The sequence below is a fragment of the Dipodomys spectabilis genome, unplaced genomic scaffold, assembly GCF_019054845.1.
Source record: "Dipodomys spectabilis isolate Male_0828 unplaced genomic scaffold, ASM1905484v1 ptg000021l, whole genome shotgun sequence".
NCBI lineage: Eukaryota > Metazoa > Chordata > Mammalia > Rodentia > Heteromyidae > Dipodomys > Dipodomys spectabilis.
In genome coordinates this window covers 4,740,087-4,765,790 of record NW_024870698.1, presented here as the reverse complement: position 1 = coordinate 4,765,790, position 25,704 = coordinate 4,740,087, and the positions used below count along the sequence as shown (strand labels likewise).

Below are 25,704 nucleotides of genomic sequence, written 5' to 3'. Positions count from 1 at the left end.
TGATATCATAAATAGTTGGACACAGCAGTTGTTCCTGAAATTTTTGACCCTGGATTTTTTTCAGTATCTCAAGATGGAGGGCAGGCACAGAATTCGGAATGACAAAATGCCGCACTGGTGACTGATGCGAGGTGATCTATGGTTACACTTGGACAGAGTCAATGACAAATCTTGGCTTTAAGCTCCATTTGTATAGGTTTTTAGTGAGCATCAATCTGGCCTTGGAAATCAGGTAGTGACAGCAAGGTCAAAGATATGCAACTGGCTATGTTGAAGGAAGGTCTTTGTTCTGGGGTCTTTCTAAATCATATTCACCCACAACATTTAATGTCACGTGTTTATGGTCCTTTCTTCAGAGTACAAATGTACTTCTTCCAGAACTAATTTGAACAGCTCATTCATGATAGAGGTAGTGTACCCCTATGTGTATTTGTCAGAATTAAATAGAGTCTAGCTAAGTTCCTCAGCAGGGAGAAAGGCAATCTTTTCATTCCCAAAGTTCCCAATTATAAAATGGTCTTGCTTTGATTACAGTCATTTGTAAATGAACATGGCTATATGTTATACATTTATTTGACTTTTAATAGGATATAAATAAAGAACTATTTTATTCTATTCTTTCTGTTTATTTGATGCTTAGGATTGAACCCAAGGCCCCTGGAATATTAAGCATACCACTTTACCTCTAAGCTAGACTCATGTCAAGACATTCTGAGTCAACCTTTCTGTGGGCTTGCTTAGGACTCGAGGTTGTAGTTGATAAACAGAAGCAGAAATATCTTTTTATGTTATTGTTGTGATAGCTAGATCTTGCTCTTTTTCTTCTCAAAACCACAAAAAGTTGTGTCATGTGACAGAAAGGATGCATTAGGGGGAATGATGAATGCAAGGATAGGTTAAGCTAAGTGACTAGTTTCTCAGAGGACACTTCTGTGAATGATCAGGTGTTGAGATGCATCAGCATTGGGCCGTCCTCCTTTGGAAGTGGATGTATTGACCTCTTTTTGCTTTTGACTCTTTCTCATTGCTCTGCCATATATTCTTCAAAGCTCTGTTTTTATGTATTTCCTTGTATTTAAAAAAATTTGGCTTCACCCTTGAGACCAGAGTCTGCATGGGCAGAGAGCCAGCCCAGGCTCCGTGTGTTTTCCGGCAGAGAGGAGGGGTGAAGATGGCTTCCTCCAGGCCTAGGACAGAGGTGTCTGTATTCTTGCTAGGTACTTCATCCTCAGAGGAATTAGCACTTTTCATTCGGGAGCTTAAAACCTTTTTCTTTTTCCTCCTTGAAAAATGAAAATGTTCAGACCTAAACAATCTCAGGCTTTATTAAAGTAAAATTCATACCAAATCCTAAAGAGGTTTTTAAGAGATCCAGTGAAACAGTTTCTAATAAAAGCATAATAAAATCAAGTGAAGCACGAGGTCAGAAATAAACAACTAAAAGCCACATAACTTAAGATCACTTCACTTTCAGATTTGTTTTGGTGGTGGTGGTGGTGTTTTTAAGGACTGAGTGGCAAAATGATGGCTCTGGAGTCGGGCAGACCTGAATCTAAATGAGGTCTCCCATGTAATAGCTTTGTAAACTTTGGCAAGCTTTATAAAAATCCTTGAGGCTCAGAGACTTTTAAAAAATGAAAATGTTTTCTCCCTCATATCTCTAGAGATGAAGGCTAAGAGAAGCACTGCATTGGGCGCATGGAACATCCTTTTTGCTTTTAAATAGTAGTTCCCATTATGACTTGCTTTCTTTTTCACAAAGCAATTTGGTTAGCAACAAGGGAAGGCTTTGTTGTTGTTGTTAAATGGGACTCACAGTTGGGATTCCCATGGTACAAACAGATCAGGCTACTTGCTGAGAAGGGTCAGTGTGTAAGATTTTAATTACGCAAAGATTAAACGGTGTATCTGTGGTTCCCATTTTCCTGGGAGTCGAAGGCAGATGTATTATTGTTAGCATAGACTGATTACATGAAGGAAGAGGTTTCTGGGCTGGAAACGTGGTCCAAATAGTAGAAATACCATCTAGCAAGTGCTGGGTTCAATTCACCAACTCCCCCCCACCCCCCATACCAAATGAGTTTCACAGTGGTGTTTCCATATGCTTGTACAGTCTACTTTGATCACAATCATCTGCTCTATTACTCTTTCTTGTCTCTCCTTCCCCCTTTCAAATGTTTCTTTCTTCTTATTCTCCCAGTACTTGGATTTCAACTCATGCCTCTTGCTTGCTAGGCAGTTGTTTTAACAGTTGAGCCATACCCTAGACCATTTTTGTTTGAGAAACTTTTGAGATAGGTGCTAGAGTTTCTGGCCTCAGTCAAGAATGCCCTACTCATACCTCTCATGTAGCTGGAGCTACAACAGACATGCACTAAATACAATATGCTTATTTGTTAAGATTGAGTCTGGTAATTTTTGTCTGAGAGAGCATTGAACCATGATTCTTGTGATAACCACTTCACTAATAACTCAGATTACATGGATGAGCCACAGTGACCTGTGCAATTTTTTAAAATGGGCTTCATTGTGATGTCTTCTTATTCTTTGAGCATTTCACTTTGTATGCTCTATTCTTCCATTAACTTCCTTGGGCCTAGAGGTATGTCATAAATATTAACAGAATTGAACAGAATTTTGAACTCTTTGAACTCTTTTGCTTGTAAAAAATAGCACATTGCTTAAGATACTGCAAGTTTTCTATACCAAAGTTTTTCAAAGTAGAAGTTCTCTGGACTTAGAGGATAATTCCAACAAATGATTTTGGAGAAAGCTTCAAGTGGTTAATTATAGCATCTTAAGGTTAGAGTTGTATAAAGGGTAATATGAAGTGAGTGAAAACACACATCTTGGTAAAGCATTCAAGGGCACTGACTTATTCAGAAACTTCAGTCTCTCAACTCATCCTATTTCTAAACTGAGTTTAATTTTATCAGCTCAGTTGAAGACCAATCAAATCCAATGCATCTCGATTCAGCATCACCTGCTGTTTTGGTCCTTGGTCTGAATTGTCCAGCTCTATGTCTGCATTTAAACTACTTGCTTCTCTAGAAAGGGTGTGAGCTCTGCCCTATACAGTATTTCTTTTTGGCTCCTTTGAATTTGGTCCTATGTCGCTTTTTCATTTCCTCATCTTCCTTCATAGTGCTTAAAAATAAAGCCTAGGGTTTTAAATTCACCTTTTCTAGTCCTAATTTTCTAACCTGCCATCATGTTCATTTCCCAAAAGTCTTGCCAAGAAGAACTACTTCCTGTGCACCTAATATAATCTGTCATTTGATTCTTCCATTCATTCATAGAGTTTCAAGGACAATTATCCTACCATGTACGTAAATTTGCAGAATTCATTCACAGAAACTACAGCATGACAACATTTGGCTGAGCTGATAGACTCTGCCTCCTTACAGAAGAAGCTGGCTGGGAGTCACTTGCTCTGCAATGTTCATCAAACTTGTGTCACCATTTTCTTCTTTGTTTGGTTTGGCACGAACTAGTTTTCTTTTTCTGTGAGACAAGATGACTAACTATAAGACTGAAAATGATCTGATGCATAAGTCACCTGTTAGGTGACAGATCACAAAGAAATATTAACTTTCTACTCTGTCAATAACACACTTAAACCAGACCCAGGACTGCAAAACAGCCTCTTAATGTTTATCTTCAATAACTGTTTATCACTGGTTATGGTCCCTGGCATCAATAGCTTCAGTCTGTGATGAGACTTATCACTTGAGTGATGCATTGTATTGAGAGACAGCTTACCTCCTACGTAGAGTGGAGAGTCGAGATTCAGAGTGGACTGTTTCGACAAGTTGGTGATGATTTTGGGGCTCCCTCCATCCACGGAGAGGGAGAGACTCTGATCCAGGGCAAGCAGCTCCACAATATGGAAGTTTCCATCATTGATTGTCTCCACACTACAATGGGAAAACAATTGAGCTGCTTCTTCCATTTTCTTTTTATTAAAGAATAGTCATTAAACTAATACTTTAATAAGCACCATTTAGGAAAAGATAGTTGTAAGTAATGTTAAGGAAGTTGAGTTTTAATTAAAAGGATATTTTCAAGGAGATAATAGGTTTCAAGTTCTCAGAGACTGTACACAAAGTTTTTCCTACTGACATAATTGAAAATGACTGGGTCTATTCATGATCTAGTCAAATTCCCTTAATCTCTGTAGAACTCACAAAGAGAAAATGCAATTGCTTTTACTAATTTATTTTTTATTTATTTTTATATTTTGGGGGGTCCAGTCGTGGGGCCTGAACTCTGGGCCTGGGCGCTGTCCCTCAGCTATTCAGCTCAAGGCTAGCGCTCTACCACTTGAGCCACAGTGCCACTTCTGGCTTTTTTTCTTTTTCTACTTATGTGGTGCTGAGGAATTGAACCCAGGGCCTCATGTATGCAAGGCAAGCGCTCTACCACTGAGCCACCTTCCCAGCCCCTACCAACTTATATTTGAACCCAGGAGCTCTCTGTACTTGCCAGGCAGCCACTCCTCCATTTAAATACCCTTTAGCTTTATTGGTTTTAGGGTAGAGCCTTTTGTTTTTCCCATGCTGGCCTTTGATTGTGGTTGTCCTGATTTCTACCTCTGGAGTAGCTCAGTGCATTTGCTTTTAATGCCCTAAATGTTCCATTTACTAAGTAAGATATTGATTATCATGCCAAATAGAATTAAAAAGACATGACACCTTCACCCATGCCAAATACATTCTAGAATCTCTAGAGGATTTCTGGCCTCTGCTCTCATGACCCTGCATCAGGACGGGCGATGTCAAACAAACACAAAAAGTACAAGAACGAGCTGAAGAGGATTTTTGTATTTTGTGAAATTTATTAACTGATACTCTATTTTTCCTTCCTGTGCAGTTATTCCAAGACGTCTCATTGTGAAGTGATATCCCATTAAGGTATACCACTGTGAAGAGATGTGCTCAGTGGACGAGCAAGTTAAATAGGATGCCTACAGAGTCATAAGGACAGCGATTGCCCAGTGTCCTTTCTGCAAGAATTGCTAACAATTCTTACAGTTGCCATCTAGGCACCTTGAGGAGATATATAAAAATGCATAAAATAGATTAAAAAAAGGTTACAAAATGAAGATAAGTAGACAATGAAGACTGAGAAATAAGATGAAGTTGGTACAGTCTGTTAATAGGTACTTAGGGTTTTAACTTGTGGTTTCAAACCTCATTGTGGTATTACTTCAGGCAAAAAGTTAATGAACTTATAAAACAGGACCTGAGAAGAACACAGTACTTTTGCACAGTACAACTTCAGTAATACACTCACATTTCACTATACAGGTAAAAGACAGTCTAACAAAGGTTGTGAACATTTACCAATGAACATACTGGGACATTATTTAGGCTAGGATATTACTGATAAAATAACGTTGCATAACACTGCTGGTCTTAAATATTACTCTTTCCTAAGGAGATATACTAAGTTGTAATATTGGTGTGGGAATTTTCAAGTCGGATAAATCTGGATTTGAATCCTGGGCCTGCATCTATTAAATATTTGACCTTTGATTATTGGAATACTAATACACTTCCATTTTCTTTTTTGTTAAATGCTACTTTCCTATGATTAATTTGAGATCTGCATGAAATTATTTTTTATAAAGATGCATAGCAGAGCCAAGTTATATATTCAGGATTTCCATCAACATGAGCACCAGTGCCATCAGCGTATAAATAAGTAATCCAATACAATTTTAGGATCTTCTTCAAGAGGAAATTTAACTTGGCTCATTTGAAAATATGAAATGCAAGGTAATTTTAAAGACTGGCAGAAATACAACTTTTTTGTTACTAAAGTTACTAGAAGTTCTAAAGCATTAAAATAAAGATATACATAACAATGGAAGCCAATTGCTTTTTGCTTTTGTGGTCAGATGTAATTCTCAAAGTGGTTTTAGATGGACATTCTATAAAATTTGACCTTAATTAGACTATAAATATTAATATATGTAGCCCCCCTTTCCCCTTTAAAATTGCAAAGAAAGATCCATATGCATGGAGGAAGGAGTTCTTGATCACATATTAGGCAATCAATTCAGACATGTCGGTGTTAATGATGGCGTTGGCCGCATGCAGTCCAATGACTTCAGAACATTAAAGTTGTATGCATCCTAATGCAGTGCTCAGCTGGTAGGTCATTTTGTCACCACCTTTCTTGACCCACTTCTTCTTTATCCCCTTCTTTGTTCTTCTTGTCATGAGTGCACATTTTTAATGCTCACTACTTTTAAGCCACTTTAATGTACTGGTCATGTATTGCTATTGGGGTATTTCTTAAAGAGATATTCAGAAGAACATCTCACCTATATAGTAGATGCTTAATCAATACATGCTATGTAAATATAATGGATGTTATAAATATAAGCAAGATAACCTAGGAATAATCTTTTTTCGGGGTGTAGGGGGAAATCCTGGGGTTTGGACTCAGAACCTGGGCACTGTCATTAGGCTTTTTTTTGCTCAAGGCTAGTGAGTGCTCTACTATTTGAACCAAAGCTCCACTTGCAGCATTTTCTTTTTTTTTGTAATTTATTGGAGATAAGAGTCTCACAGACTTTCCTGTCCCAGCTGGCTTCTAACAATAATCCTCATATCAAAACTTCCAGAGGAGTTAAGATTACAGGCATAAGCCACCAATGCTTTGCTTTAGAAATAACTTTTTATCAATATGAATGAAGTTATAATCAACAGGCTTCAAGTTTATTTAGGAAAGTTCTTCAAAAAGATGCATGCTATTAACAATTTTGGATTTTCAGTGGTAGTAACTTGAAGGAAAATTCTGAGAGATAAGTTACGGTCATCTCATTAAAAGTATGACCCTGGCTTGAATTGTAACTAAGAAAAGCAAGAGTGATTTAGCACATACTATACTACTGGATGAGTAGTGTTCTAAAAACTGTATGTGTATCACTCTTTTTAAAAAAAATTGTTATTGTATAGTTGATATACAGAGAGGGTACAGTTACATGAATCAGGCACAATCCGTACAATCCTTTTTGAAACATGTCTCCCCTTCCTTTGCCCTTTCCGATCCTCATCCGTAAGATAGAGTTCATTTTCCACATAGTGTCTACTGAGAGGGCAAGAGAGGGCACATAGAAAGCGGAACAATGATGAACACATACAACAGTGACACTCACTAGGCAGTCTATGTATCACTCTTATTTAAGCCCCACAAAGGGCTATTCGTGTTAGTCAAGGTAATACAGCAGTTAATAGATGAACAGACTTGAAGCCATACTTCCTGGCTTGAATCTGTGTGTTCTTAATTATTATATATCACGCTTGTAAAAATACAAAATATCCCAGTGTCATTCAGATGGCATGGAATGTTACCACTACATCCTCTATACACGATAACCATCCACCAAACAGCGCTAGGTATAGAGTTACACAGAGGACACCTTTATAGGATGCTTGCACAATGTGTTACCTTTACTAAAAACCATTGATTTATTAAAAACAAGGAATAATCTTATATGACTTATATGAGTTTGAAGGTCATGCAAGTACATGTAAAGTTTGTGGATTTGCAAATTTTCTTTGGATTCTGTTTTCCCAGTTATGAATGAATTTCAGAGTAACAGTTTTAAAGGTCCACTCTGATCATTTTGGAACATGCTAAGGGTTACCATGGACTTTATTCCATTTATATCCTTTTGGAATTAAGCTAGATCTAAACTTGACTTAATTTTTGTGTGTGTGTGTGTGTGACAGTTCCGGAGCTCTAACTCAGGGTTGAGCTTTTCTGCTGAAGCCTAGTACTCTACCACTACAGATTTTCTTGCTCAGGATGGCTTAGGACTGTGGTCTTAAGATCTCAGCCTCCTGAGTAGCTAGGATACCAGGCGTGAGGCACCAGTGCCTGGCTGACCTTGATTTTTTTTTTTTTTTTTTTGCCAGTCCTGGGGTTTGTATGCAGGGCCTGGGCATTGACGTTGAAACTCTCTGTGGTAAAAGCTAGTGCTCTATTAGTTGCAGTACCAGTTCTGAGATGGTTTAGGACTGTAATCCTCAGATCCTAGCCTCCTGAGTAAGTAGGATTACAGGTGTAAGCTACTGGTGCTTGGCTGATTTTGACTTCTTGCAAACAAATACTATCAAGTCAATATTTTGAGATATTTTTTAAAAAGATGGTAGTGTGTGCATAAATCCTAAAGTGAAACTGTCATATGAAGAATGGTCTAAATTGTTTTTTTCACATTGTCTTTTTCATCATGAGAGACTAGGAGACACCTAAAAGTCCTTGCACTGTGTTTCCTTTTAATACGAAAGACTGACACCCAGTTGTGTCGCTGTGAGTCAAAGTTGTCATCGATTTTACAGTCCATCACATTCAGCTCCCGTGTCCTCACTTACAGTGCATAATGTCCTTTGGGGTTCTGATAACTATTGATAAATTCTCTCTCACCACTCCCGAGGGAGCTATATATTTGATGACTCACAAAAAGTAGCCAGTGAACCACTTAACTTGGAGCCTTTCTACTAGGAACATAAATTTCATTTTATTACCATTTGTATGTAATTTAACTTTACTACCTTCATCTATTATCTTAGATTTTCTTTTCCTGAGTTTCTGGACTGTGCACGGATATATGAAAATCACGCAATTTTTATCACACCGTTTGCAGTTTGTTATTATCAAGACAGTGTGAAGATGATACAGGGCTTCAAAGAAAAGAGGAGTACTATAATGTTTTTATTTTTAATTTTCTTTCTCCATTGTACTTATGCAGGACACACTAACAATGTCATATTTCCGTATCTACTATTTCAGTAGCTTAATAAAGATAAGAATCCTACTTTGCTTATGTGAGTTCCAGCCTTAGACTTGAAAGAACTTAAGTGAATGATTTGTATAGGAATCCAAGATGAAATAAACAGAACTGGTCCTTTCTCACTTTGTTACCTGTGGCCTGAGTGTACAACATTTGAGACATGAGAATCTTATGGCTAGAATAGTACTAGCAGAGGATTGCAATAGCTCAATAGCTATGTACATATGATCATATAAAATGATGATAATAGAAATAAACTCTAAGATATGGAAACAAAATGTATGTTTTTTTTTACTGTACTGTGTGAAGTTCTTTCTTTTTTTTCATTTTCTCCCTGTTTCACTATTTTTGGTCTTGGTACTCGGTGTCTTATATAGACATTTATCAGATTTGGGGAAGGGAAGAGGAATAACAAAATGGTGAGACAAAGGACAAAGGGTGAACCAATGCACCAGCGATACTCACAAGACACTATGTTGGAAATGAACCTCACAGTTTGGGAGGAGGGGAGTCAGGGAGGAGGGAAAGCAGGAGAAAATGAGGGAGGGGGGTTGACACTGTTGGACAAAAAAGGTACTCATTACCTTACTTATGTAACGGTAACCCCTTTGTACATAATCTTTACAATATAATACAATACAATAAAATTTAAGAAAATAGTAAAGAATCTCTGCCTGTCTTTTTAAGTCAAAAGAAATAGTAAGCCAAATGAGATAACACATATGTCTACTATAGTTGTCCATAAAGTTATGCTTAGGAGTTTTTCAGAAGAAGATTTTAGAGAGTAGCTTTTAAGTTTGTGCACTGGTGGCTACTCAGGAAAATGACATCTGAGGATTGCAGTTCAAAGCCAACCTGGCAGGAACACCCATGAGACTTATTTCTAATTACCAAAAAGCAAGAAGTTGGGCTATGAATCGATCAAGTGGTAGAGTGCTGGCCTTGAGAGAGAAAAAAAAAAGCTTAGGGGCCTTCTATAAGTACTGAGTTTAAGATCCAGGACTGGTAGTAAAAAAGAAAAAAATGAATCTTCTAAGCAATGTATTTCAATTTTAATTAGAATGCTAATACAAATGTGGGAAAAAGGAATAGTTCTTATTTTAAATATCTAGATGTAAAAGGCAGAAGATGATCACTCCGCCTAATAGAAATGTTTTCCCTCATTTCTGTCTTAATGTCTAGTGCTGAGGTTAGCTTTAAGGTTAGGCTGACAACTCATGTATTTTTCCTTCATTCATTTGTTCAGACTTCCACTCATGGCACTACCACTGAGTCTTTCTATATACCATTCTCTAAGTGCTGTAAAAATGAGACACAAATGCCAGACTCTACATGCACTCATTTACTAGCAGCTCACGTCAACTCTGTTGTTACTGATTACTTTAAACCAGGGAGGGTTGGCAAATGCTTAACCATGGGATCTCTAGGGGAAAATGAGTCTGGATTTGCAGCATTGGCTGAGTGCTGGGTGGAAATACTGCCGACATGTCTGATGTTAAGCCAGCTCCAAGCATGATGTCATGGGACTTGAACACGGGGAGAGAAGTGTATCATCTGCTCTCAAAGCACAACTCAAATAGAGTCATTTTCCATGCACAATTCTTAAAGTGTCGTGTCTGGAACATAACGTCACCTGGGAACTTGTTGTAAATGTAAATTTTCAGTTGGGGGTCTCCCAAAGCAGAAAGGCATAGGGTCTTCCAGCACACCTGCTCCACTCACTGCCCAGGGTTGGGAATCTATGCCTGTCTCAAACAAGGCGTGAATGACCATCTGGTGTAAGAAATAACATGAGGATCTGTGCAGGCCATGTCATTCCTACTGGTAAAGGAGTAAGTTCTGCATCTTGCATTTCTTCAAACACACTTAACGGCTTGTAACCACTGTCTCTCTGTCTGTCTGTCTGTCTCTCTATATTATTCTATTTTATTTTATTTTGTTCAGTTGTGGGGCTTGCATTCTGGGCCCGAGTGCTCTACTCCTTGAGCCACAGTGCCACTTCTAGTTTTCTGATGGTTCACTGGAGATAAGTCTCAAGGACTATCTTGCCCAGGCAGGCTTTGAGCCACAATCCTCAGATCTCAGCCTCTGAGTAGCTAGGATTACAGGTGTGAGCCACTGGTGCCCAGCTACTATCCTAATTTTTAAATACTATGTTTCCAAAGAAGCTACCCAGTGAAGAGAAGAAGAATTTGAGTGTGAAGGTACACACACATATTTTTAATATAATTTCTTAAGTATTTGATAATCTTTAAGTACAAAGGAGTTGCCATTCAACAAAGCATTTTATGAATACAATGTGTCTTGATCACAGTCATATAGTTTTCAAGAAACAATCTTTAAAAGGCAGAAAACTATCAATGTAGACAGAATTGTATTCATACAGATTATTTGAAATGAAGAATATCATCAAACAAAAACTTGGTCTTATAGAAATAGTAACTTTTACATGCTTATACTTCTCTAATTTTTAATCAAATTTGATTAACTAAAATAAATCCATTCCCTCAGTGTTAAAAGCTGAGCAGGCAATTAAAACAAAATATTTATTAAGTAAGCAATGGGAAAACTGATTTTAACAGTTTTTATGATAGATTTTACCATGATAAGAGAAATAGTACTTTTCTGTTAGAGATTTTTAGTAAGCACGTGTGCCAGTTTCTGACATTTGGCTAGAAGCCAGAAAATTAGCAAGTGCACAGTTAAGTCTCAGGACAAATTTCAAATTAAAAATGAAGGGAAGAAAAGAATTAAAGGCAAATCCAATATTTGTGGAGGACTTGGCAATGCCCTTCTATCTACAAATAATGTGACTGGAATTTAGGATTGCATAAAGCAAATAAAAGAAACTCAGTTTGGGATCATTTGAATTTATGATTCCAATAGCTACCATTATTTACTATTTTCCATTCATTTTTGGAATATTTTACATATGCTACATAATAAAATTCTTACCACAGTAACATAAAAATGGTACTATTGTGCATTACCCTTATTTTCCAGATGAGGCCCTGGCAGCTGATAGAGTGCACCCAGGACCTGCTTGCTTAGGGCTGGCTAAGCTGGGAATAAAATCATGGCAGACCATCTGGAGACCATTGGGTCCTTGCTTTGGCCTCAAATTTTGCGTACTGATAATATTCAGGCATAGTGGTGTTCATGTAAAAGCCTTGTTTATGTCCTAACTCCCTCTCTGTGACTCTTCTTGCTTTATGGAAAAAAGTCATAAAAATAAAAATATGCATATCTTCCTCTGACATGATTGTACTACACACATTTGTTTTTCCTTTTGAGTATGGTATCTTAGAAATCTTTCAATATTGTACATAGACCTTCCTCACTTTCTTCTTCTTTACCTCTTATTTTTATCCCTCTTATTTTTCTAATGTATTTTCTTCATATGTAATTAACATAAGTTAATACATACTCATCTCGAGCACCTGTGTGTGTCTTTGTTTAATTTGTAACAAGGCCTTACAGAGAGGTGCAAACAGTAAATCCTCTTTTGCAACCCAGAACTCATTGCTAATATGAGATTTTGGTATATGTAAGAAGGAATATGATAAAAAATATATATGTATATACTCATCTCAATTTATGATAACTTTTTTTTTTTGCCAGTTGAGGGGGCTTGAACTCTGGGCCTGGGCGCTGTCCCTCAGCTCTTCAGCTCAAGGCGAGTGCTCTACCACTTGAGCCACAGTGCCACTTCTGGCATTTTCTGTTTATGTGGTGCTGAGGAATCAAACCCAGTGCTTCATACATGCAAGGCAAGCACTCTACCACTGAGCCATCTTCCCAGACCCTCAATTTAAGATAACTTTGACTGTCTTCTGTTACTAAAATGTAGTAGCTTTTCCAAAGTTGTCATATCACAACTCACACATCAAGATTTAAATTAAAGCTACATGCCTTACATGTTTCAATTGACTAATCTTATAGAAGAAACATAAAACTTTTGATTTTGAATAAAGATTACACAATATAATATTTTTATCAATGTCCCAGGTTCAAGAAATTGGCAGGAAAAATCTATATTGCTTGGAAGAGGAGTAACAAGAACATAACTTCAAAAAAAGAAAAACCTCTTTAGTGAGTTTCTCATTTGAATATAATCACTTAGCTTTCTAAAACTTACTTAGAAATCTTTTTGGCATATATTACCCATATTTAGCTTTTAATAATCCAGTTCAAAAACTCAGTAGGACCCTTAGGAAATTCATATGGTTTCATTATCACGAAATATTAGAAAAATAAAAATGAGCTATAAATGTATGAAAGCTTTATGTGGGGTGCAAGACTATAAAATTGAAGGCTTATTAGTATCTAATATGCTGGCCTCTGTTCCTCACCAGTTGGAGGTGAAATAGGCATTGTTTACCACTTGAAAACCATTCATTATATGCCTACATCCATGCTTCACATAGTCTCAGTGGAGGTTTTGCTCACCACCAAAAAGAATAAAGTCCACTCATGGTAGCAACTGGTATCTACTTTTCCACAACTACTTATGAAGGATCCAACGCGATGTGAAGGCTTTTGAAGCAAATGTCTATAAGCAAGGGTAATGCCAATAAAATCAAAGTCACAAGTATTCTTTTATGAGTCTCAATCAAAGCCCAATCGCTTGTGACCAAGTGTGTTTGGCCTACAGTGTGTTTTGTTCATAAACATGGTTCTAAAACCTGAACCAACAATCTTTAAAGAAGAGAAAATTTCACATTGACTTCAATAGAAGAGATTTCTGCTTTTCCTGGAAAAACCCAGAGTATGGCCAAATCAGACCCACAGAATTCAAGGACAAGCGAGCAGGCACAGTCTTTTGACGAAGATCTGATCTGAGTTCCTTCCAGACTGCCTCTGCTGTATTGTCAACAGGAAAGCTCTTTGTTGCAGGAGTCCTTACTGCCAGAGTTGGTTCTGTTATGGAATAAATTGGTGGGGGCATATTCCATTCCTATATTTGACTTTTTAATTTAGTTATGCTTGGAAACACTGACTGTATATGAGTTTCTGTTCCCTTCTCTAAAGGATGATTTCTGCAGTTCTTTCTACATATGATAGAATTCACTCAAAAGATGATAGCAGGAGGATGGCAGAGAATAAAACGTGCACTGTGGCTTGAATGTGTCTCTGAAAGTTCATTCACTGGGGGACACACCAGTGCAGCAGTACTGAGGGGAGAATTTGCAGGTGTTCAGGGCTATTCCCTCACTCTCACAAATGGATTGATGCTGTATCAAAGGAAGTGAGTCTGGGTGCTGTAGTCCTAGCTACTCAGGGGGCTGAGATCTGAGGATTGTAGTTCAAAGCCAGCCCAGGCAAGAAAAGTCCATGAGACTCTCATCTCTAATTAATCACAGAAAAAGTGGTACTCGAGCTCAAGTGGTAGAGTGTTAGCCTTGAGCAAAAGTCGCTTATGGACAGCGCCCAGGCCCAGAGTTCATAGCCTAGGACTTTCAAAAGGAAAAGAAAAGGAAAGAAAAAGTGGGTTAGCCATCATGGGAAGGTGAGCCTGATAAAATCGGAGAGTTTAGCCCTCCTTCCTCTCTCTACCCCCATCTTTGGCTTGTGATCTCCTGCCTCTTCATTCTCTAACAGGATGTCACAACTAGAAGGACCTTGTCAGATGTGGGAATCGTGACTTTGGATTTTTTTCAGCCTCTTCTTAATCTCCTTTCATTAGAAATTACCTCGTCTCAGGTATTCCATTACAAAAGCACAAGAGGCACAAGAGAGATGTGGAAAAAAATGACCCCTCTCCACTTCCTGTATTGCCATCACAGAATAATAGAGGAGAAGCAGTGCTTCATTAGACAGTTCACTTTTACCAGTAACTAAGAGATCCTCACCTGTAAATGGCAGAAGCCGGGTGGGAGCCGGTGTCATAGCTGGCCCTCACGCGCCCGCGGTAGAGTTCCACAGCGATGTGGTCTTTGTCACCCTTATACAGGAGGATGCCACTGTCTTCATCGGTGGCAATCTGGAAGAAAAGGCCTTGACATAGTAGATGCCCACTCAACAAATGCATCCCATCAAATGAAGGAAGATTTTTAATATAGCTTACTTTTTCACAATGGCTAGTGGAATCTAATGCACACAGCTGTCTGAAAGCTAACTTGCCTATACATTACTCTGCTGTAAACAAATTTATAAAGAACTGACAACTACTTCAGCTATGTGCTTAGGATTTCCTTTGCTGGAGATTCTCTCTGATGTTCACATTATTCTTCTTATGGGTTTCATCTTTGTCATATACTAACGACTGCATTGAGCAAGGCGGATTCATATCTTGTATTAAAATTATTTATAGTTATGTTAGGTCCATGAGGATTTATCTGTTGTTGGTGTTCATTTTTTAATCATGGTCCTTTTCTTTTTGAGGATATTGAAAAGACTAGAGTTATGTAAAGTTAGGGCTTAAGCCTCATATACCTTGGAAAATGTTCTCTGACTACTCATTGTTGTAAAAATAAATGAATGAATGAATGAATGAATGAATGAATGAATGAATGAATAGAGTGGAAGGTAGGGTGACAGAGTTTTAGAAAAGACCTTCCCAAGGTCTTGTTCTTCAGGACTTCAAAAGTAGTTACCACTCCTCAATACCCAGAGAGTCAGGGCAAAAAAAAGAAGAAGGGATGGTATCTACAGGAAATTGGTTGAAGTCATTTAGATTCAAAATATATTAAGTGATCATGATGAGCAGATAACACAATACTCAGTCTTAATATGTCCCTGCCCCATATTCTGCATTTATTAAACAATCTAGCACCATCTTTCCCCCCCAACATTTGAATGATTTGCTTAAAGGAAAAGATTTCTTGGTGGAAAGACTTAAATTTAAGTTGTTAAATTTCATGTTATCTTCCTGCTTCCCCCACGCCCCCCCCCCCCCCTCAATCCTGGTGCTTAAACTCAGGGCCTAGGCACTGTCCTTTAGCTTTTTCACTCAAATCTGGTGTTCTACCACTTGAAATAGACTTCCACTTCCAGCCTTTGGGTGGTTAATTGGACTTTTCTTTGCAGGCTGGCTTTGAACCACAGTCTTCACATCTCAGCTTCTTAAGTAGCTAGGATCACAGTAGTGACAGCCCACCACCTGACTTCATGTAATAGGCTTCAGCTGAGTTCTGTCTCACTTAAGCCTTTCTTAAACGCAGACCTCCAAGGAAAAATGTCCTCCACCCTGTGCAGTGATTGAACAGCAGTGCCATAAAATAAGTAAATAAGTAAATAGAGTTACTTCACTTGGGCATCCAATAAAGGGATTCAACTTGTTGCTGTCCCTCACCCAAGATAATGGAGTGGATAAAAAAATACCAGTTCCTTTTTTTTTTTAAATACAAAGTTTGAAGAGAAACATTACTGAAGCTTTGCCCACGAGGGGAATGAACATTCTGTCACCGTCTCTGCAAGTATCAGTAGCATTCCCAAACTCCATCATGGGTGTCATCATCTACCCAGGCTGACTCTGGCTCAAGCTCACATCTGTTCTTGGGGGTGGGGAGGCTCACCTGAAAGGTGATGTTTGTCTGTGGCTGCACCTTGGCTGAAGGAATTTGAAGGTAGGACTCTTTGTTTACAAAATTCACACTGACCAATTTTTCACACTTCTCTCCCTGGTAGCCAGGTAAACACTGGCATATGGGCTCATTTATCCTGATGATGCACTGAGCTCCATTCTGACAATCAAAATTATCACAGGGGCTGGTCCGAGGCAGAACCATAGGTGGAGAAAATTCACAGAACAAGCCACTAAAAGATACAGAGGAGAGCGGAAGTTAGTGCAGATTTTATATGGATGGGTGCTGAAAGCACATGTCTATGCAACTGAGTATTTCTGTGTGTACCTGTAGCCTTCGGGACAGATGCACGTGTAGCCGTTCACCGCGTCGGTGCAGTGGGCCCCATTTGTACACTTGTTATCTTGGCAGTCATCAAAATCGATGTCACAGTGCTCCCCGATGTATCCTGGTGTGCAGTCACACCTGTTTGAACAAACAGGTAAAATTTCAGTCTCAATGGAGATAAATCAATAGGCAGATGCATTCCATGTTTGAGGAAATGTCCTCAACTCAACCAACACATCTTTGTAACAGTCTCATCTCTAATTTAACAAATGCTGAGAATACCGAACTTGCTGCAAACTAGCATGTGGTTTCCAACTCTGATCTATTGGAGATGTGGCTTGTTCTGTGAATTTTCTCCACCTATGGTTCTGCCTCGGACCAGCCCCTGTGATAATTTTGATTGTCACAACAGAATAAAGAAATCATGAGTTCTTTCTCTCTCCCTTTTCTCCTTCCCTCCTGTTTTTTTCCTTCCCTCTTGATTAATATATTAACTTTTCCACAGCTATTAGATGCATTGGAACAAAAATACAATTTTCAGGGAAACTAGTGAGTTAATATTAGGCACTCTAATTTTTGACACATCTGGAAAATGACATAACAAAACGTGGTTGACTGTGAAGGATCTGATACCAAAATCCACGGGGCCAAGTCCACAGACAGCTTTTTGGCCTCTGCACTCTGTTGAAAAGTGGCAACTCCACTGAGGATGAAGAATCAGGATCACAGTGGAGCTGACATTTCTAAGCACTTCCTGTCTTCCATGGATTCACTGAATCTCCTCCATGCCCTGAGCCACTGGTGATACCATTATATCCATTGTGTAAGTGCGGAAACTAAGGGACAAGGAGCTGAAGTACCTTGCCTAACGACATGCCACTTAAGTGCCTCAGCTAGAAGTCTAACTCAAGCTGTCTGATCAAAGAGCCTGGATCCCTGGCCACTGCATTTTGTGGTCTGATAATCAATTTCTTAAGGTTCCCTTTAAAAATCTGTCCTTGTTCAGTGCTGGCCAGTAGACAGCCAGGACTCAGGACTTTATCATGCCCTAGGAAAATTGTTGTATACAACAATTGTCAAGCGGTGGCAGTCCATTCCATAGCCTCAGTGTCTGTTACTCATAAATATTAAGTAAGAAATTCCTTAAATAAAACAAACTTCCAAAATTTAAAATTGTATGCCATTCTCAATCGTGTAATGAACCTTTGCAATATTTCATCTGTCCTACCTGGGATCACTCCTTTGGCCAGTCCACACTGTATGACTACCAGCACAATAGTAACAGCAATCTTTTCAATGATCTCCTTCCAGAGTGTTATGGTACTTGTGTTCAGGTCATTTGTGAGATCATGAGGTATTTGTCTTTTGGTATTTAATCAACTTTATGTATCATAAAGTGTAATCTTGCCTAAGATACTTAAATATCACCAAATACTTCCTTATCTAGAATATATATATATATATATATGTGTACAAATATATATGAACATATATATGTATATGTATATATATATACCCCTCACAAGTTAAAGTTATTGGCATAACTTTTGTACAAAATGCATTGATAAATGTATGTTTTGATAAATGGTATTTTTATAAGTTTCTATGTAAGTATTTGTAGTCAGATAAAACTCTTTAGAATTTATTGTAGTATTCACTACTTTATTTTAAAGATAATACTATTTAAATGAGAAAGGACATTTAAAACCATGTGGCATTACTGAATGCCACAGGAATTGTGTGTATTTTAAGAGTGAATGGAGATTGGAACATTAAAAAAAGTGGGAGTATGTAGCTTTTAAGAGCAATGGACATTCTGCCTGCATGTAGGATTTAAGAAATAAAATGATCTCAGAACTTAAGCATGCTTTCTGTGCAACCAGTCAGTTTTAATGCTAAATCATAATAAGGCAAAGTAAATAGCAAGTCTGAAGTTAAATGGACCCTAAGTGGCTGCACACATTTTCAAATAGATGGACAAGAAATTCCATCAATGTTAATGTGAACAGAGCCACTGAAGTGCCAAGCATTAAGAGAAAGGAGAAATGCTTTGAAATACTGAATTATTTATTTGAGAAATCAAAGTAAAAGACCAGAGAGTCATACATTTACCACAGAAGCTCTCTAAAAGGTATTTTGTATTCTCTTATCTCCAAATAATATTCTTCGAGCCCATTAGAAAATGGAGTTACATCACAACCACAACTTGTGGGAGTGCATGTGTGTGCATGTGTGCATGCATGTGTGTGTGTGTGTGTGTGTGTGCGTGCATGTGTGTGTTTCTTCTATTCCTTACACCAAATTTCAAAACAGAGAACACATTTGAATCAGAATCCCTCTCACTTTCCATTTTCAAACAAGTATCAGATACCCTCAAGTTCCTATCTCTCAAGTCTTGAAGCCAAATGTACCATATACAGTTAAGCAGCCGGAGACCCAAATGAGTCAGATGCATTCTTCAAAATACTGCTTAGGGCATCCCAGGGTCTAAAAATATCTCAAGGCCATTTCAGAGATTTATGAGTTATATAATAAAGCAAGAAGAGTAGAGCCAGCTCTGTGAGTTCAGTAATAAGAAAATGCACTTAAACAGGACAACTTGTCCAAAAAGTATTTCTTAGAAATTTTCTTTCACTGCTTCGTTTTGATTGGTTTATGTCCATTTTCTTTTTGCAGGCATGCTTCCCACGATGCACAATTATATCTAAGATGGAAGTAAGGGCACCCACTCGATTTGGTCTGTTTTCTGCTGAGCTAGTTACAGCCAAGGTGTGAGCCTGAGAGTCAGTGGCCACTGAAAACCACGGGCTTCTACATTAATTAACCAGTACTGCAGCAAAATGCACTTTTAGAGGGTACAATGTGGCTGCTCGAAATAGAAGATATTTAATTGAGAATTTACCTTTGTGAATACAAACTCTTAGTTACAATGTATCAAGTCTATTCATTTCTCTGAGGATCATCTTATTTGTTACATAAGCAATGAACTTTTGCCTTGCCAAATTCAAATGTGGGTAGATCAAAGATGACACTAGCTACAACAAGTTAACTAGAGTGGTTGAATAAAATGTAATGCAGAATTCTGCATAAAGTAAAAAATTTATAGTGTTTGCCCAGGGCTGTAATCTGAAATAAGATGAAAGACACAATCAAATCAATCCTTTTCTTTCTCAATAAGGCATTGAATAGCATTAGCATGTCCTGCACGTAGAGTAGTATATTCTAAATCTTTAGATTTTTAACTCAAATTGGAACAAGATATTTTTGTCAGGGAATAAATATTTATATCAGATTAGCCTTTGAAAATCGGGGAAGGTTTCACAATATTGACCTCACGCCCTTGTTTCACTCAAAAGTCTGATGATCTGTTTGAAAAGTACCAAAGATTTACAGCTCAAATACTATTGACTCTTCAAAATTGTCCCTGACCTTCTTTTAAAATTGCTCATGAGTAATTTTTAACTCTCTGAAAGCTATGGTAATTAAGCTTGGGTCACTCTCTGTGAACATAATGTGAAATGAATAGCTATAAAACACTACAAAAACATAAGATGTATAATTACCACATGTCCAGACCATGGCCAATTCTCCATAAATTCTGGGTTGGAGGAACACATAATGCTTTCGGCAAGTTATCTGGTATAACCCCAGCTCAACTCCAGAACCCAGATGTATCATGCCTAAGAATCCAGCTGTTCCTCTGTATCAGACCACATGAACGATTAAACTATAAAATGTCTTGAGAGAGAACATACATTCACCAAACTGGAAAAGCTAGCTCCAGCTCTCCCAATAAATAAGCTAGGGGTATCTGCATAGCCAAGCAAACCCTGGCTCATCATTTCCTTATGTTTATAACAAAGAATCAGCACCAAGATAACCTTGAAGTTACAGCTGCTGTAGATATACTCCAGAAATACTTCAGGATGGAAGCAAGAAAATTATGGAGTTTGCTGTGAAACATTTTTCAGAATTATTGCTTGGATGACAAGGTGCCGTGGTACACTCCTATAATTCTAGTTACTCAGAGGCAGAGATTTGGAAGATTGCACTTTGAGGCTGACCTAGGCAAAATGTTAGAGGGGCGCTTCTCAACACACAAGCCAAGCATGGTGGTACTGACTGTCTGTAATCCCAGTTACATAGCAGGTCATAGGTCCATAGGTGATACAACCCAACCCTGGCAGAAACTAGTAATCCTGTCTGAAAAATAAAGCTTTTATAAAAGGGCTGGAGTCCAGTATCAAGTGTAAAGAACCTGCCTAGCAAGTGTGAAGTCTTGAGTTGAGTATTGCCAAAAACCACAGACACATACCATGCACACATACATGTACGCGTGTGTGCGTGTGCACACACACACACACACACACACACACACATTAAACTCCCCTCCTCCCTTTCTGCTTGGAGAAAATGAAATGATTTTGATGTTTTCAGTTCACTTGCTAGAGCTCTTCAGGAGTATCAAAGCCATTCTTTGGATATAGTTAAGGTAAAAGGAGCACTTCTGCCAGATACTGGAAGCTCAGGGTACAATCCTTGCTACTTAGGAGGCTGAGATCTGAGGTTTTCGATTGGAAGCAGGGCCAGGCAGGAAAGTCTGTGAGACTCTTATCTCCAGTTAACCACTAGAAAACTGTAAGTGTTGGTGTGGCTCAAAGTAATAGAGAGCTACTTGAGCACTTAAAATTTCAAGGACAGCACCTAGGCCCTCAGTTCAAGCTCTATGACCAATAAAGAATAAAAAGTTAAAGAAAAAAGAGCACTATTAACAGTTGAAGTGGGGACACAGTCATAAATCAGGACTGTCCTGGACCATCTGAGTGATGTGGTCATTGCATGGATACTCAAAGTAATATTTCACAACATAACCTTTGCAATTCTGCTGCAAACTTACCTTCAGGTGGTAGTGGAGCCCTGGCCTTTGAATTAGTGGAAGGAAACTTATTGAAAGATTCTGTTATTCCAACAATGACTTTCCAGAAAGTCGTGGAACAGAAGGAAACCTATCTTCCTTCTGTTTGGTGTTCTAAAAGACACCCATGCTTTCTAGGAGCATTGGTGAAACTGTCACAGGCACTAGCCAATAGACCTCTTTCTTTCATGTTGGTTGAAGGCACAGAGCTAGGGCTTGTGGGTAAGGAGAAGACAAGTTCCAAAAAGAGAAGAGCAGAAGCGCTCCTTGCTGACTGGGAGCCCCAGGTGCTGCTCACTTACTTGTATCCTTTTGGGGTCAGAATGCACTTGGAGTCATGCTGGCAGGGGTTCAGGTCCTGAGCACAGAAGTCCAGCTTCTCCTCACACAGCTCGCCTGCAACACGGTCAACTCTGTTAGCTCAGATGGAAAAGCCAACAGCCCTCCAGCAGTCTGTGCCAAGGGTCCCAGACCTGAGCACCACTCATGATCGAAGCAACACAAGAACCCACACACAAAATACGGCAAAAAAAAATAAAGACTGTGAAGAAAACACATATAACCCCCACCCCCCACTCCCAATATAGAACCAAGCAAAGCCCATTGTCCTCATACGTGGCTCAAGTGTGATCTTCTCTAGAATACATTATTGGAATCAGAAGAAGGTGATCAGAATTTTCAGTTTTGCTGATCAGAATTTTCAGTTTTGCTGATTGGTTGATATTATTTGGGGTTGTTGACTGAGGTATTGCATCAAATCGAGTAATCTTTTTTTCTAAAAAGCTGGTGACTATTCATAAAAGCTCCCACTGAAGTGACGTCTATCCACGTTCATAAACCCACCGCTTACCAGCTTCGCCCAGTTTCCCTCATGCCTGCCTCTGGCTACTAATCTCCCAAGGTTAGGTTAGTCTATCTTGTTGAAGTCATAGGTCTCTGGTGTTAGCTCTTTGTAAGTTTGACAGGCACAAACAGAATTATATGATATATATTTCTTTACTTCTAATTTATTCTGTAGCCTAAGGATTGAAGAGAAACCCTCAAATCTTTATACGCTCTAAGGTTTTATAGAAAGTTACATTGTTTCTCTCTTATGCATCAACATCACACTTCTTAGCCATTATTTCCAAAGGTGCCAGCTATCTAATAATTTTAATAATGTGCAACGTTAATGGACAAGCAAAAAGTTAAAAACAAAACCATACAGATTCTAAGCTGTCTCTATTGAATTATGTGACTGATAGTCTCTTCAGACATTTTTTTCAGTACAAATAGCACATCACTATTTAAGATACAGACAGACAGACAGATAGCTAGCTAGCTAGCTAGCTAGAAAGAACCAGGTATAATTTTTCACGGAGATGAGTTTCCCAACCACCAAGATGCTAAGACGATAGGAAGGATATAGCTTTACAATTAAGTTAATTTTAACTTGTTTTATTTGCAAATAAAACAACAAACAAAAAACAAACGTGATATGTCCCAGGGTAGTTGCTCTTTTCTAAGACACAACTTAAACTTGTACTTCTTCGAAGTGTGGACTTAGCAGAACTGGCTTAAAAAAACAGGAGTTTAGTGAACACTCTTTTGTTACAAGGCTATCCTTTTAAGATAGGAGTATTAGGAATTGGTAAAATTAGTTGCCAACTAAATAACCTTATTTAGATGTTAAGGGCTGTTTCCATAGGTCAAGTCTATAAATGTACTCAGTTATTATATCAATCTACCTTTGTTATTTCCTAAAATGAACTTATTGAACAGAAATTCTCATCATATTGCTTCTATAAGATTTTTCTATGCCTTAAATCTATGACAAAAAGTGTTTATAGTTGGTGAGCTATATTTAAACAGGCTTTAAAAATTTACAAGTTTAATTAGCATTATTTTAAGTTAGACATCTTAATGGGGTTTCTTCATTATAATTTATCATACTAACATGATTAAAGCACTTTCTAATCCAATCTATGTAGTGGAGATTAGGATGGTAGAAAGTAGCTTATTTCCAAGTAAGTAAAATTTCCTGCTAAGAGAAGGACCTTTTGAGACAGTAAATATTATTCTGTTCACTTTCAACTTAGTCCCAAATAAACTGTTTCAAATTATAAGAAAAATTATTTTTCCATTCACTAATCCAGTACAATTAGGCCAATATAAACCACAGTTCATGAAGACTGACCACGAAGTACTCTGCTAGATGTTTGGCAACTGTCGTGAATGATTTTACCCTTAACTAGCTTCCAGTCTACCAGTAGGAAGTCTAAGTTTGAGCCAGCATATAGAATGAATTTGGCCTCTTAATAGAAAACAAACAAAATCCACCCTTCTTCTCCAAAAGGAACTTCTCCATGTAGAAGAAATGAGAAGGGGGACAATTCTAGAATAGAAACTGCTGGATGAACAAATGTCTAAAGCTGTACCTCAATATCTTCCAAGTAAGCCTGCTGATTTGAAGGTGAATAGCTACATCATTGTTAAGTATATGCTTATCTCTAGAGAACAGCCCAAGAGCACTTTCAGTTATCACTGAAGCTCTACACCAGACCCTGAGAAGATTGGTTAACTACTTAAAAAAATGACTGAACTCTTCCTTTAAAAAAAAAATCATCAACAGTGTAATTCTAGCAAAGTATTACAAGATTATATTCTGAATTACATTACTGCCTAAGGCATGTTTAAAACCGAATACTGCACCTTATACTCTCACCTCAAGTTTAGTCTCAGATTTATGAATCCATTTTTGATTCATTCCAGATTAATGGTTTACTCTTGGGCTTTAACAACTTCCTTTGGCATTTCTGTTGCTGATTTTTCTTATCTACACTTGTGCTTGTCCTATGGTACACATATTGCATATTTACTCAATAAACATTTATCTAGTTCTTGCTACTGTGTGCCTGACAGGTTTAAACATATACATATGCAGCTGTCTTATATTCACGACATGCATATAAGGTAAGAGCAGAAAGATGCACAGGTTCATATTCACTTTCTGTTATTGAAGTTTATCTTATTCTTTCTTTGTATGAGAAGTAAAAGCACAAGCATGGACATATTTGCTTTTGTATTTACCTAGATTATGACATGGCAATAAAGTCAACTAGTTTTTATTGAACTTGCTATTCAGAGTGAAGAACTCCAATTTACCTAACTCAACTTGGTTTTCATTTCAGCTTTGAAACATTTTTCTCATCAATATTTACTTAAACCACGGTTCATGAATACTAACATAGTTTATGGTTTTCATTTTAAATATTACTTTAAATTGTCCCTGATGGAATATTAGAATAAATGTTTTCATTGGGTTGTTTTGTTCATTTTCCTAATAATATTATTTCCAAATGATATTACTTCATTATTCAAGTACTGAAACATAGTTTTCCAGTAAGAACAGGAGTAAAGTGAGCCAAGATATCCTTAGGTACTACAACGAGAAATGTCCCTAGCCTACTTATATCAAGAGGGCATTATATGATTTGACCTGTACCTTATTTTTTCTATACAGAAATACCACTGAGTTAGTGTAAAATAATGGAAAATAAGGGGAAATTGAATTTTTGTTTCTCTGATGATCTGTGGCCTATGAAACATCAATTACTCTCCCCTTTCTTGAGAAACTATGTGCAAGAAGACATAAGGAAAGATGACAATAATCTTCACTGCACTCCTCATAGTCAGGGTTGTGACTAATTGTCTTCTACACTCGTCTTTCCCAGAATCACTTTCAGGTGAAATGATGTCAGCCCCATTTGCTTGGTTTAAGGCAATGTGGTTGAGTGAAGATTAAACAGACCTCTTAAGAGATGAGTCTAGACTAACCATGACTTGGGGTTCACTCACACAGCAGAATCTTAGGAAACTTGATCTCATTGTTACCTGTCTTCGATCCTCAGAATCTCATCATGACAAAGCAATAATATGGGACACAATGTATGACCAGCCTTTGTGATTTAACTTTTGATTAGGTAAACAAATTAAGCTTCTTCATGTCAGTAGTATGTATATATATGTGTGTGTGTGTGTGTGTGTATGTGTGTGTGTGTGTGTGTTTATGATGTTAAAGACTGATGTCTTGCTTGTCTGTGTTTTAGAGAGGGAATGGTATATATGATGGGGGCCTAGTTATTATATTA

At 37.9% G+C, this 25,704-nt stretch overlaps 1 protein-coding gene and 1 non-coding gene across 3 annotated transcripts in view; one reads left to right on the top strand and one right to left on the bottom strand.

Moving 5' to 3' along the window:
* Slit2 (slit guidance ligand 2) overlaps positions 1–25,704 on the bottom strand; it is a 305,954-nt gene that overhangs the window by 4,402 nt on the left and 275,848 nt on the right. For both annotated transcript variants that reach the window (XM_042674753.1, XM_042674754.1), the window contains 5 exons: positions 21,877–21,970; positions 16,660–16,797; positions 16,324–16,564; positions 14,659–14,789; positions 3,763–3,917 (listed from right to left, as the gene is read on the bottom strand). In XM_042674753.1, the coding sequence (XP_042530687.1) occupies positions 3,763–3,917; positions 14,659–14,789; positions 16,324–16,564; positions 16,660–16,797; positions 21,877–21,970 (759 nt within the window). The remainder of the gene's footprint in view (positions 1–3,762; positions 3,918–14,658; positions 14,790–16,323; positions 16,565–16,659; positions 16,798–21,876; positions 21,971–25,704) is intronic.
* Positions 12,242–12,368, top strand: LOC122104111. The gene has a single exon (XR_006146880.1). It is a non-coding gene; the product is annotated as a small nucleolar RNA SNORA40 (small nucleolar RNA).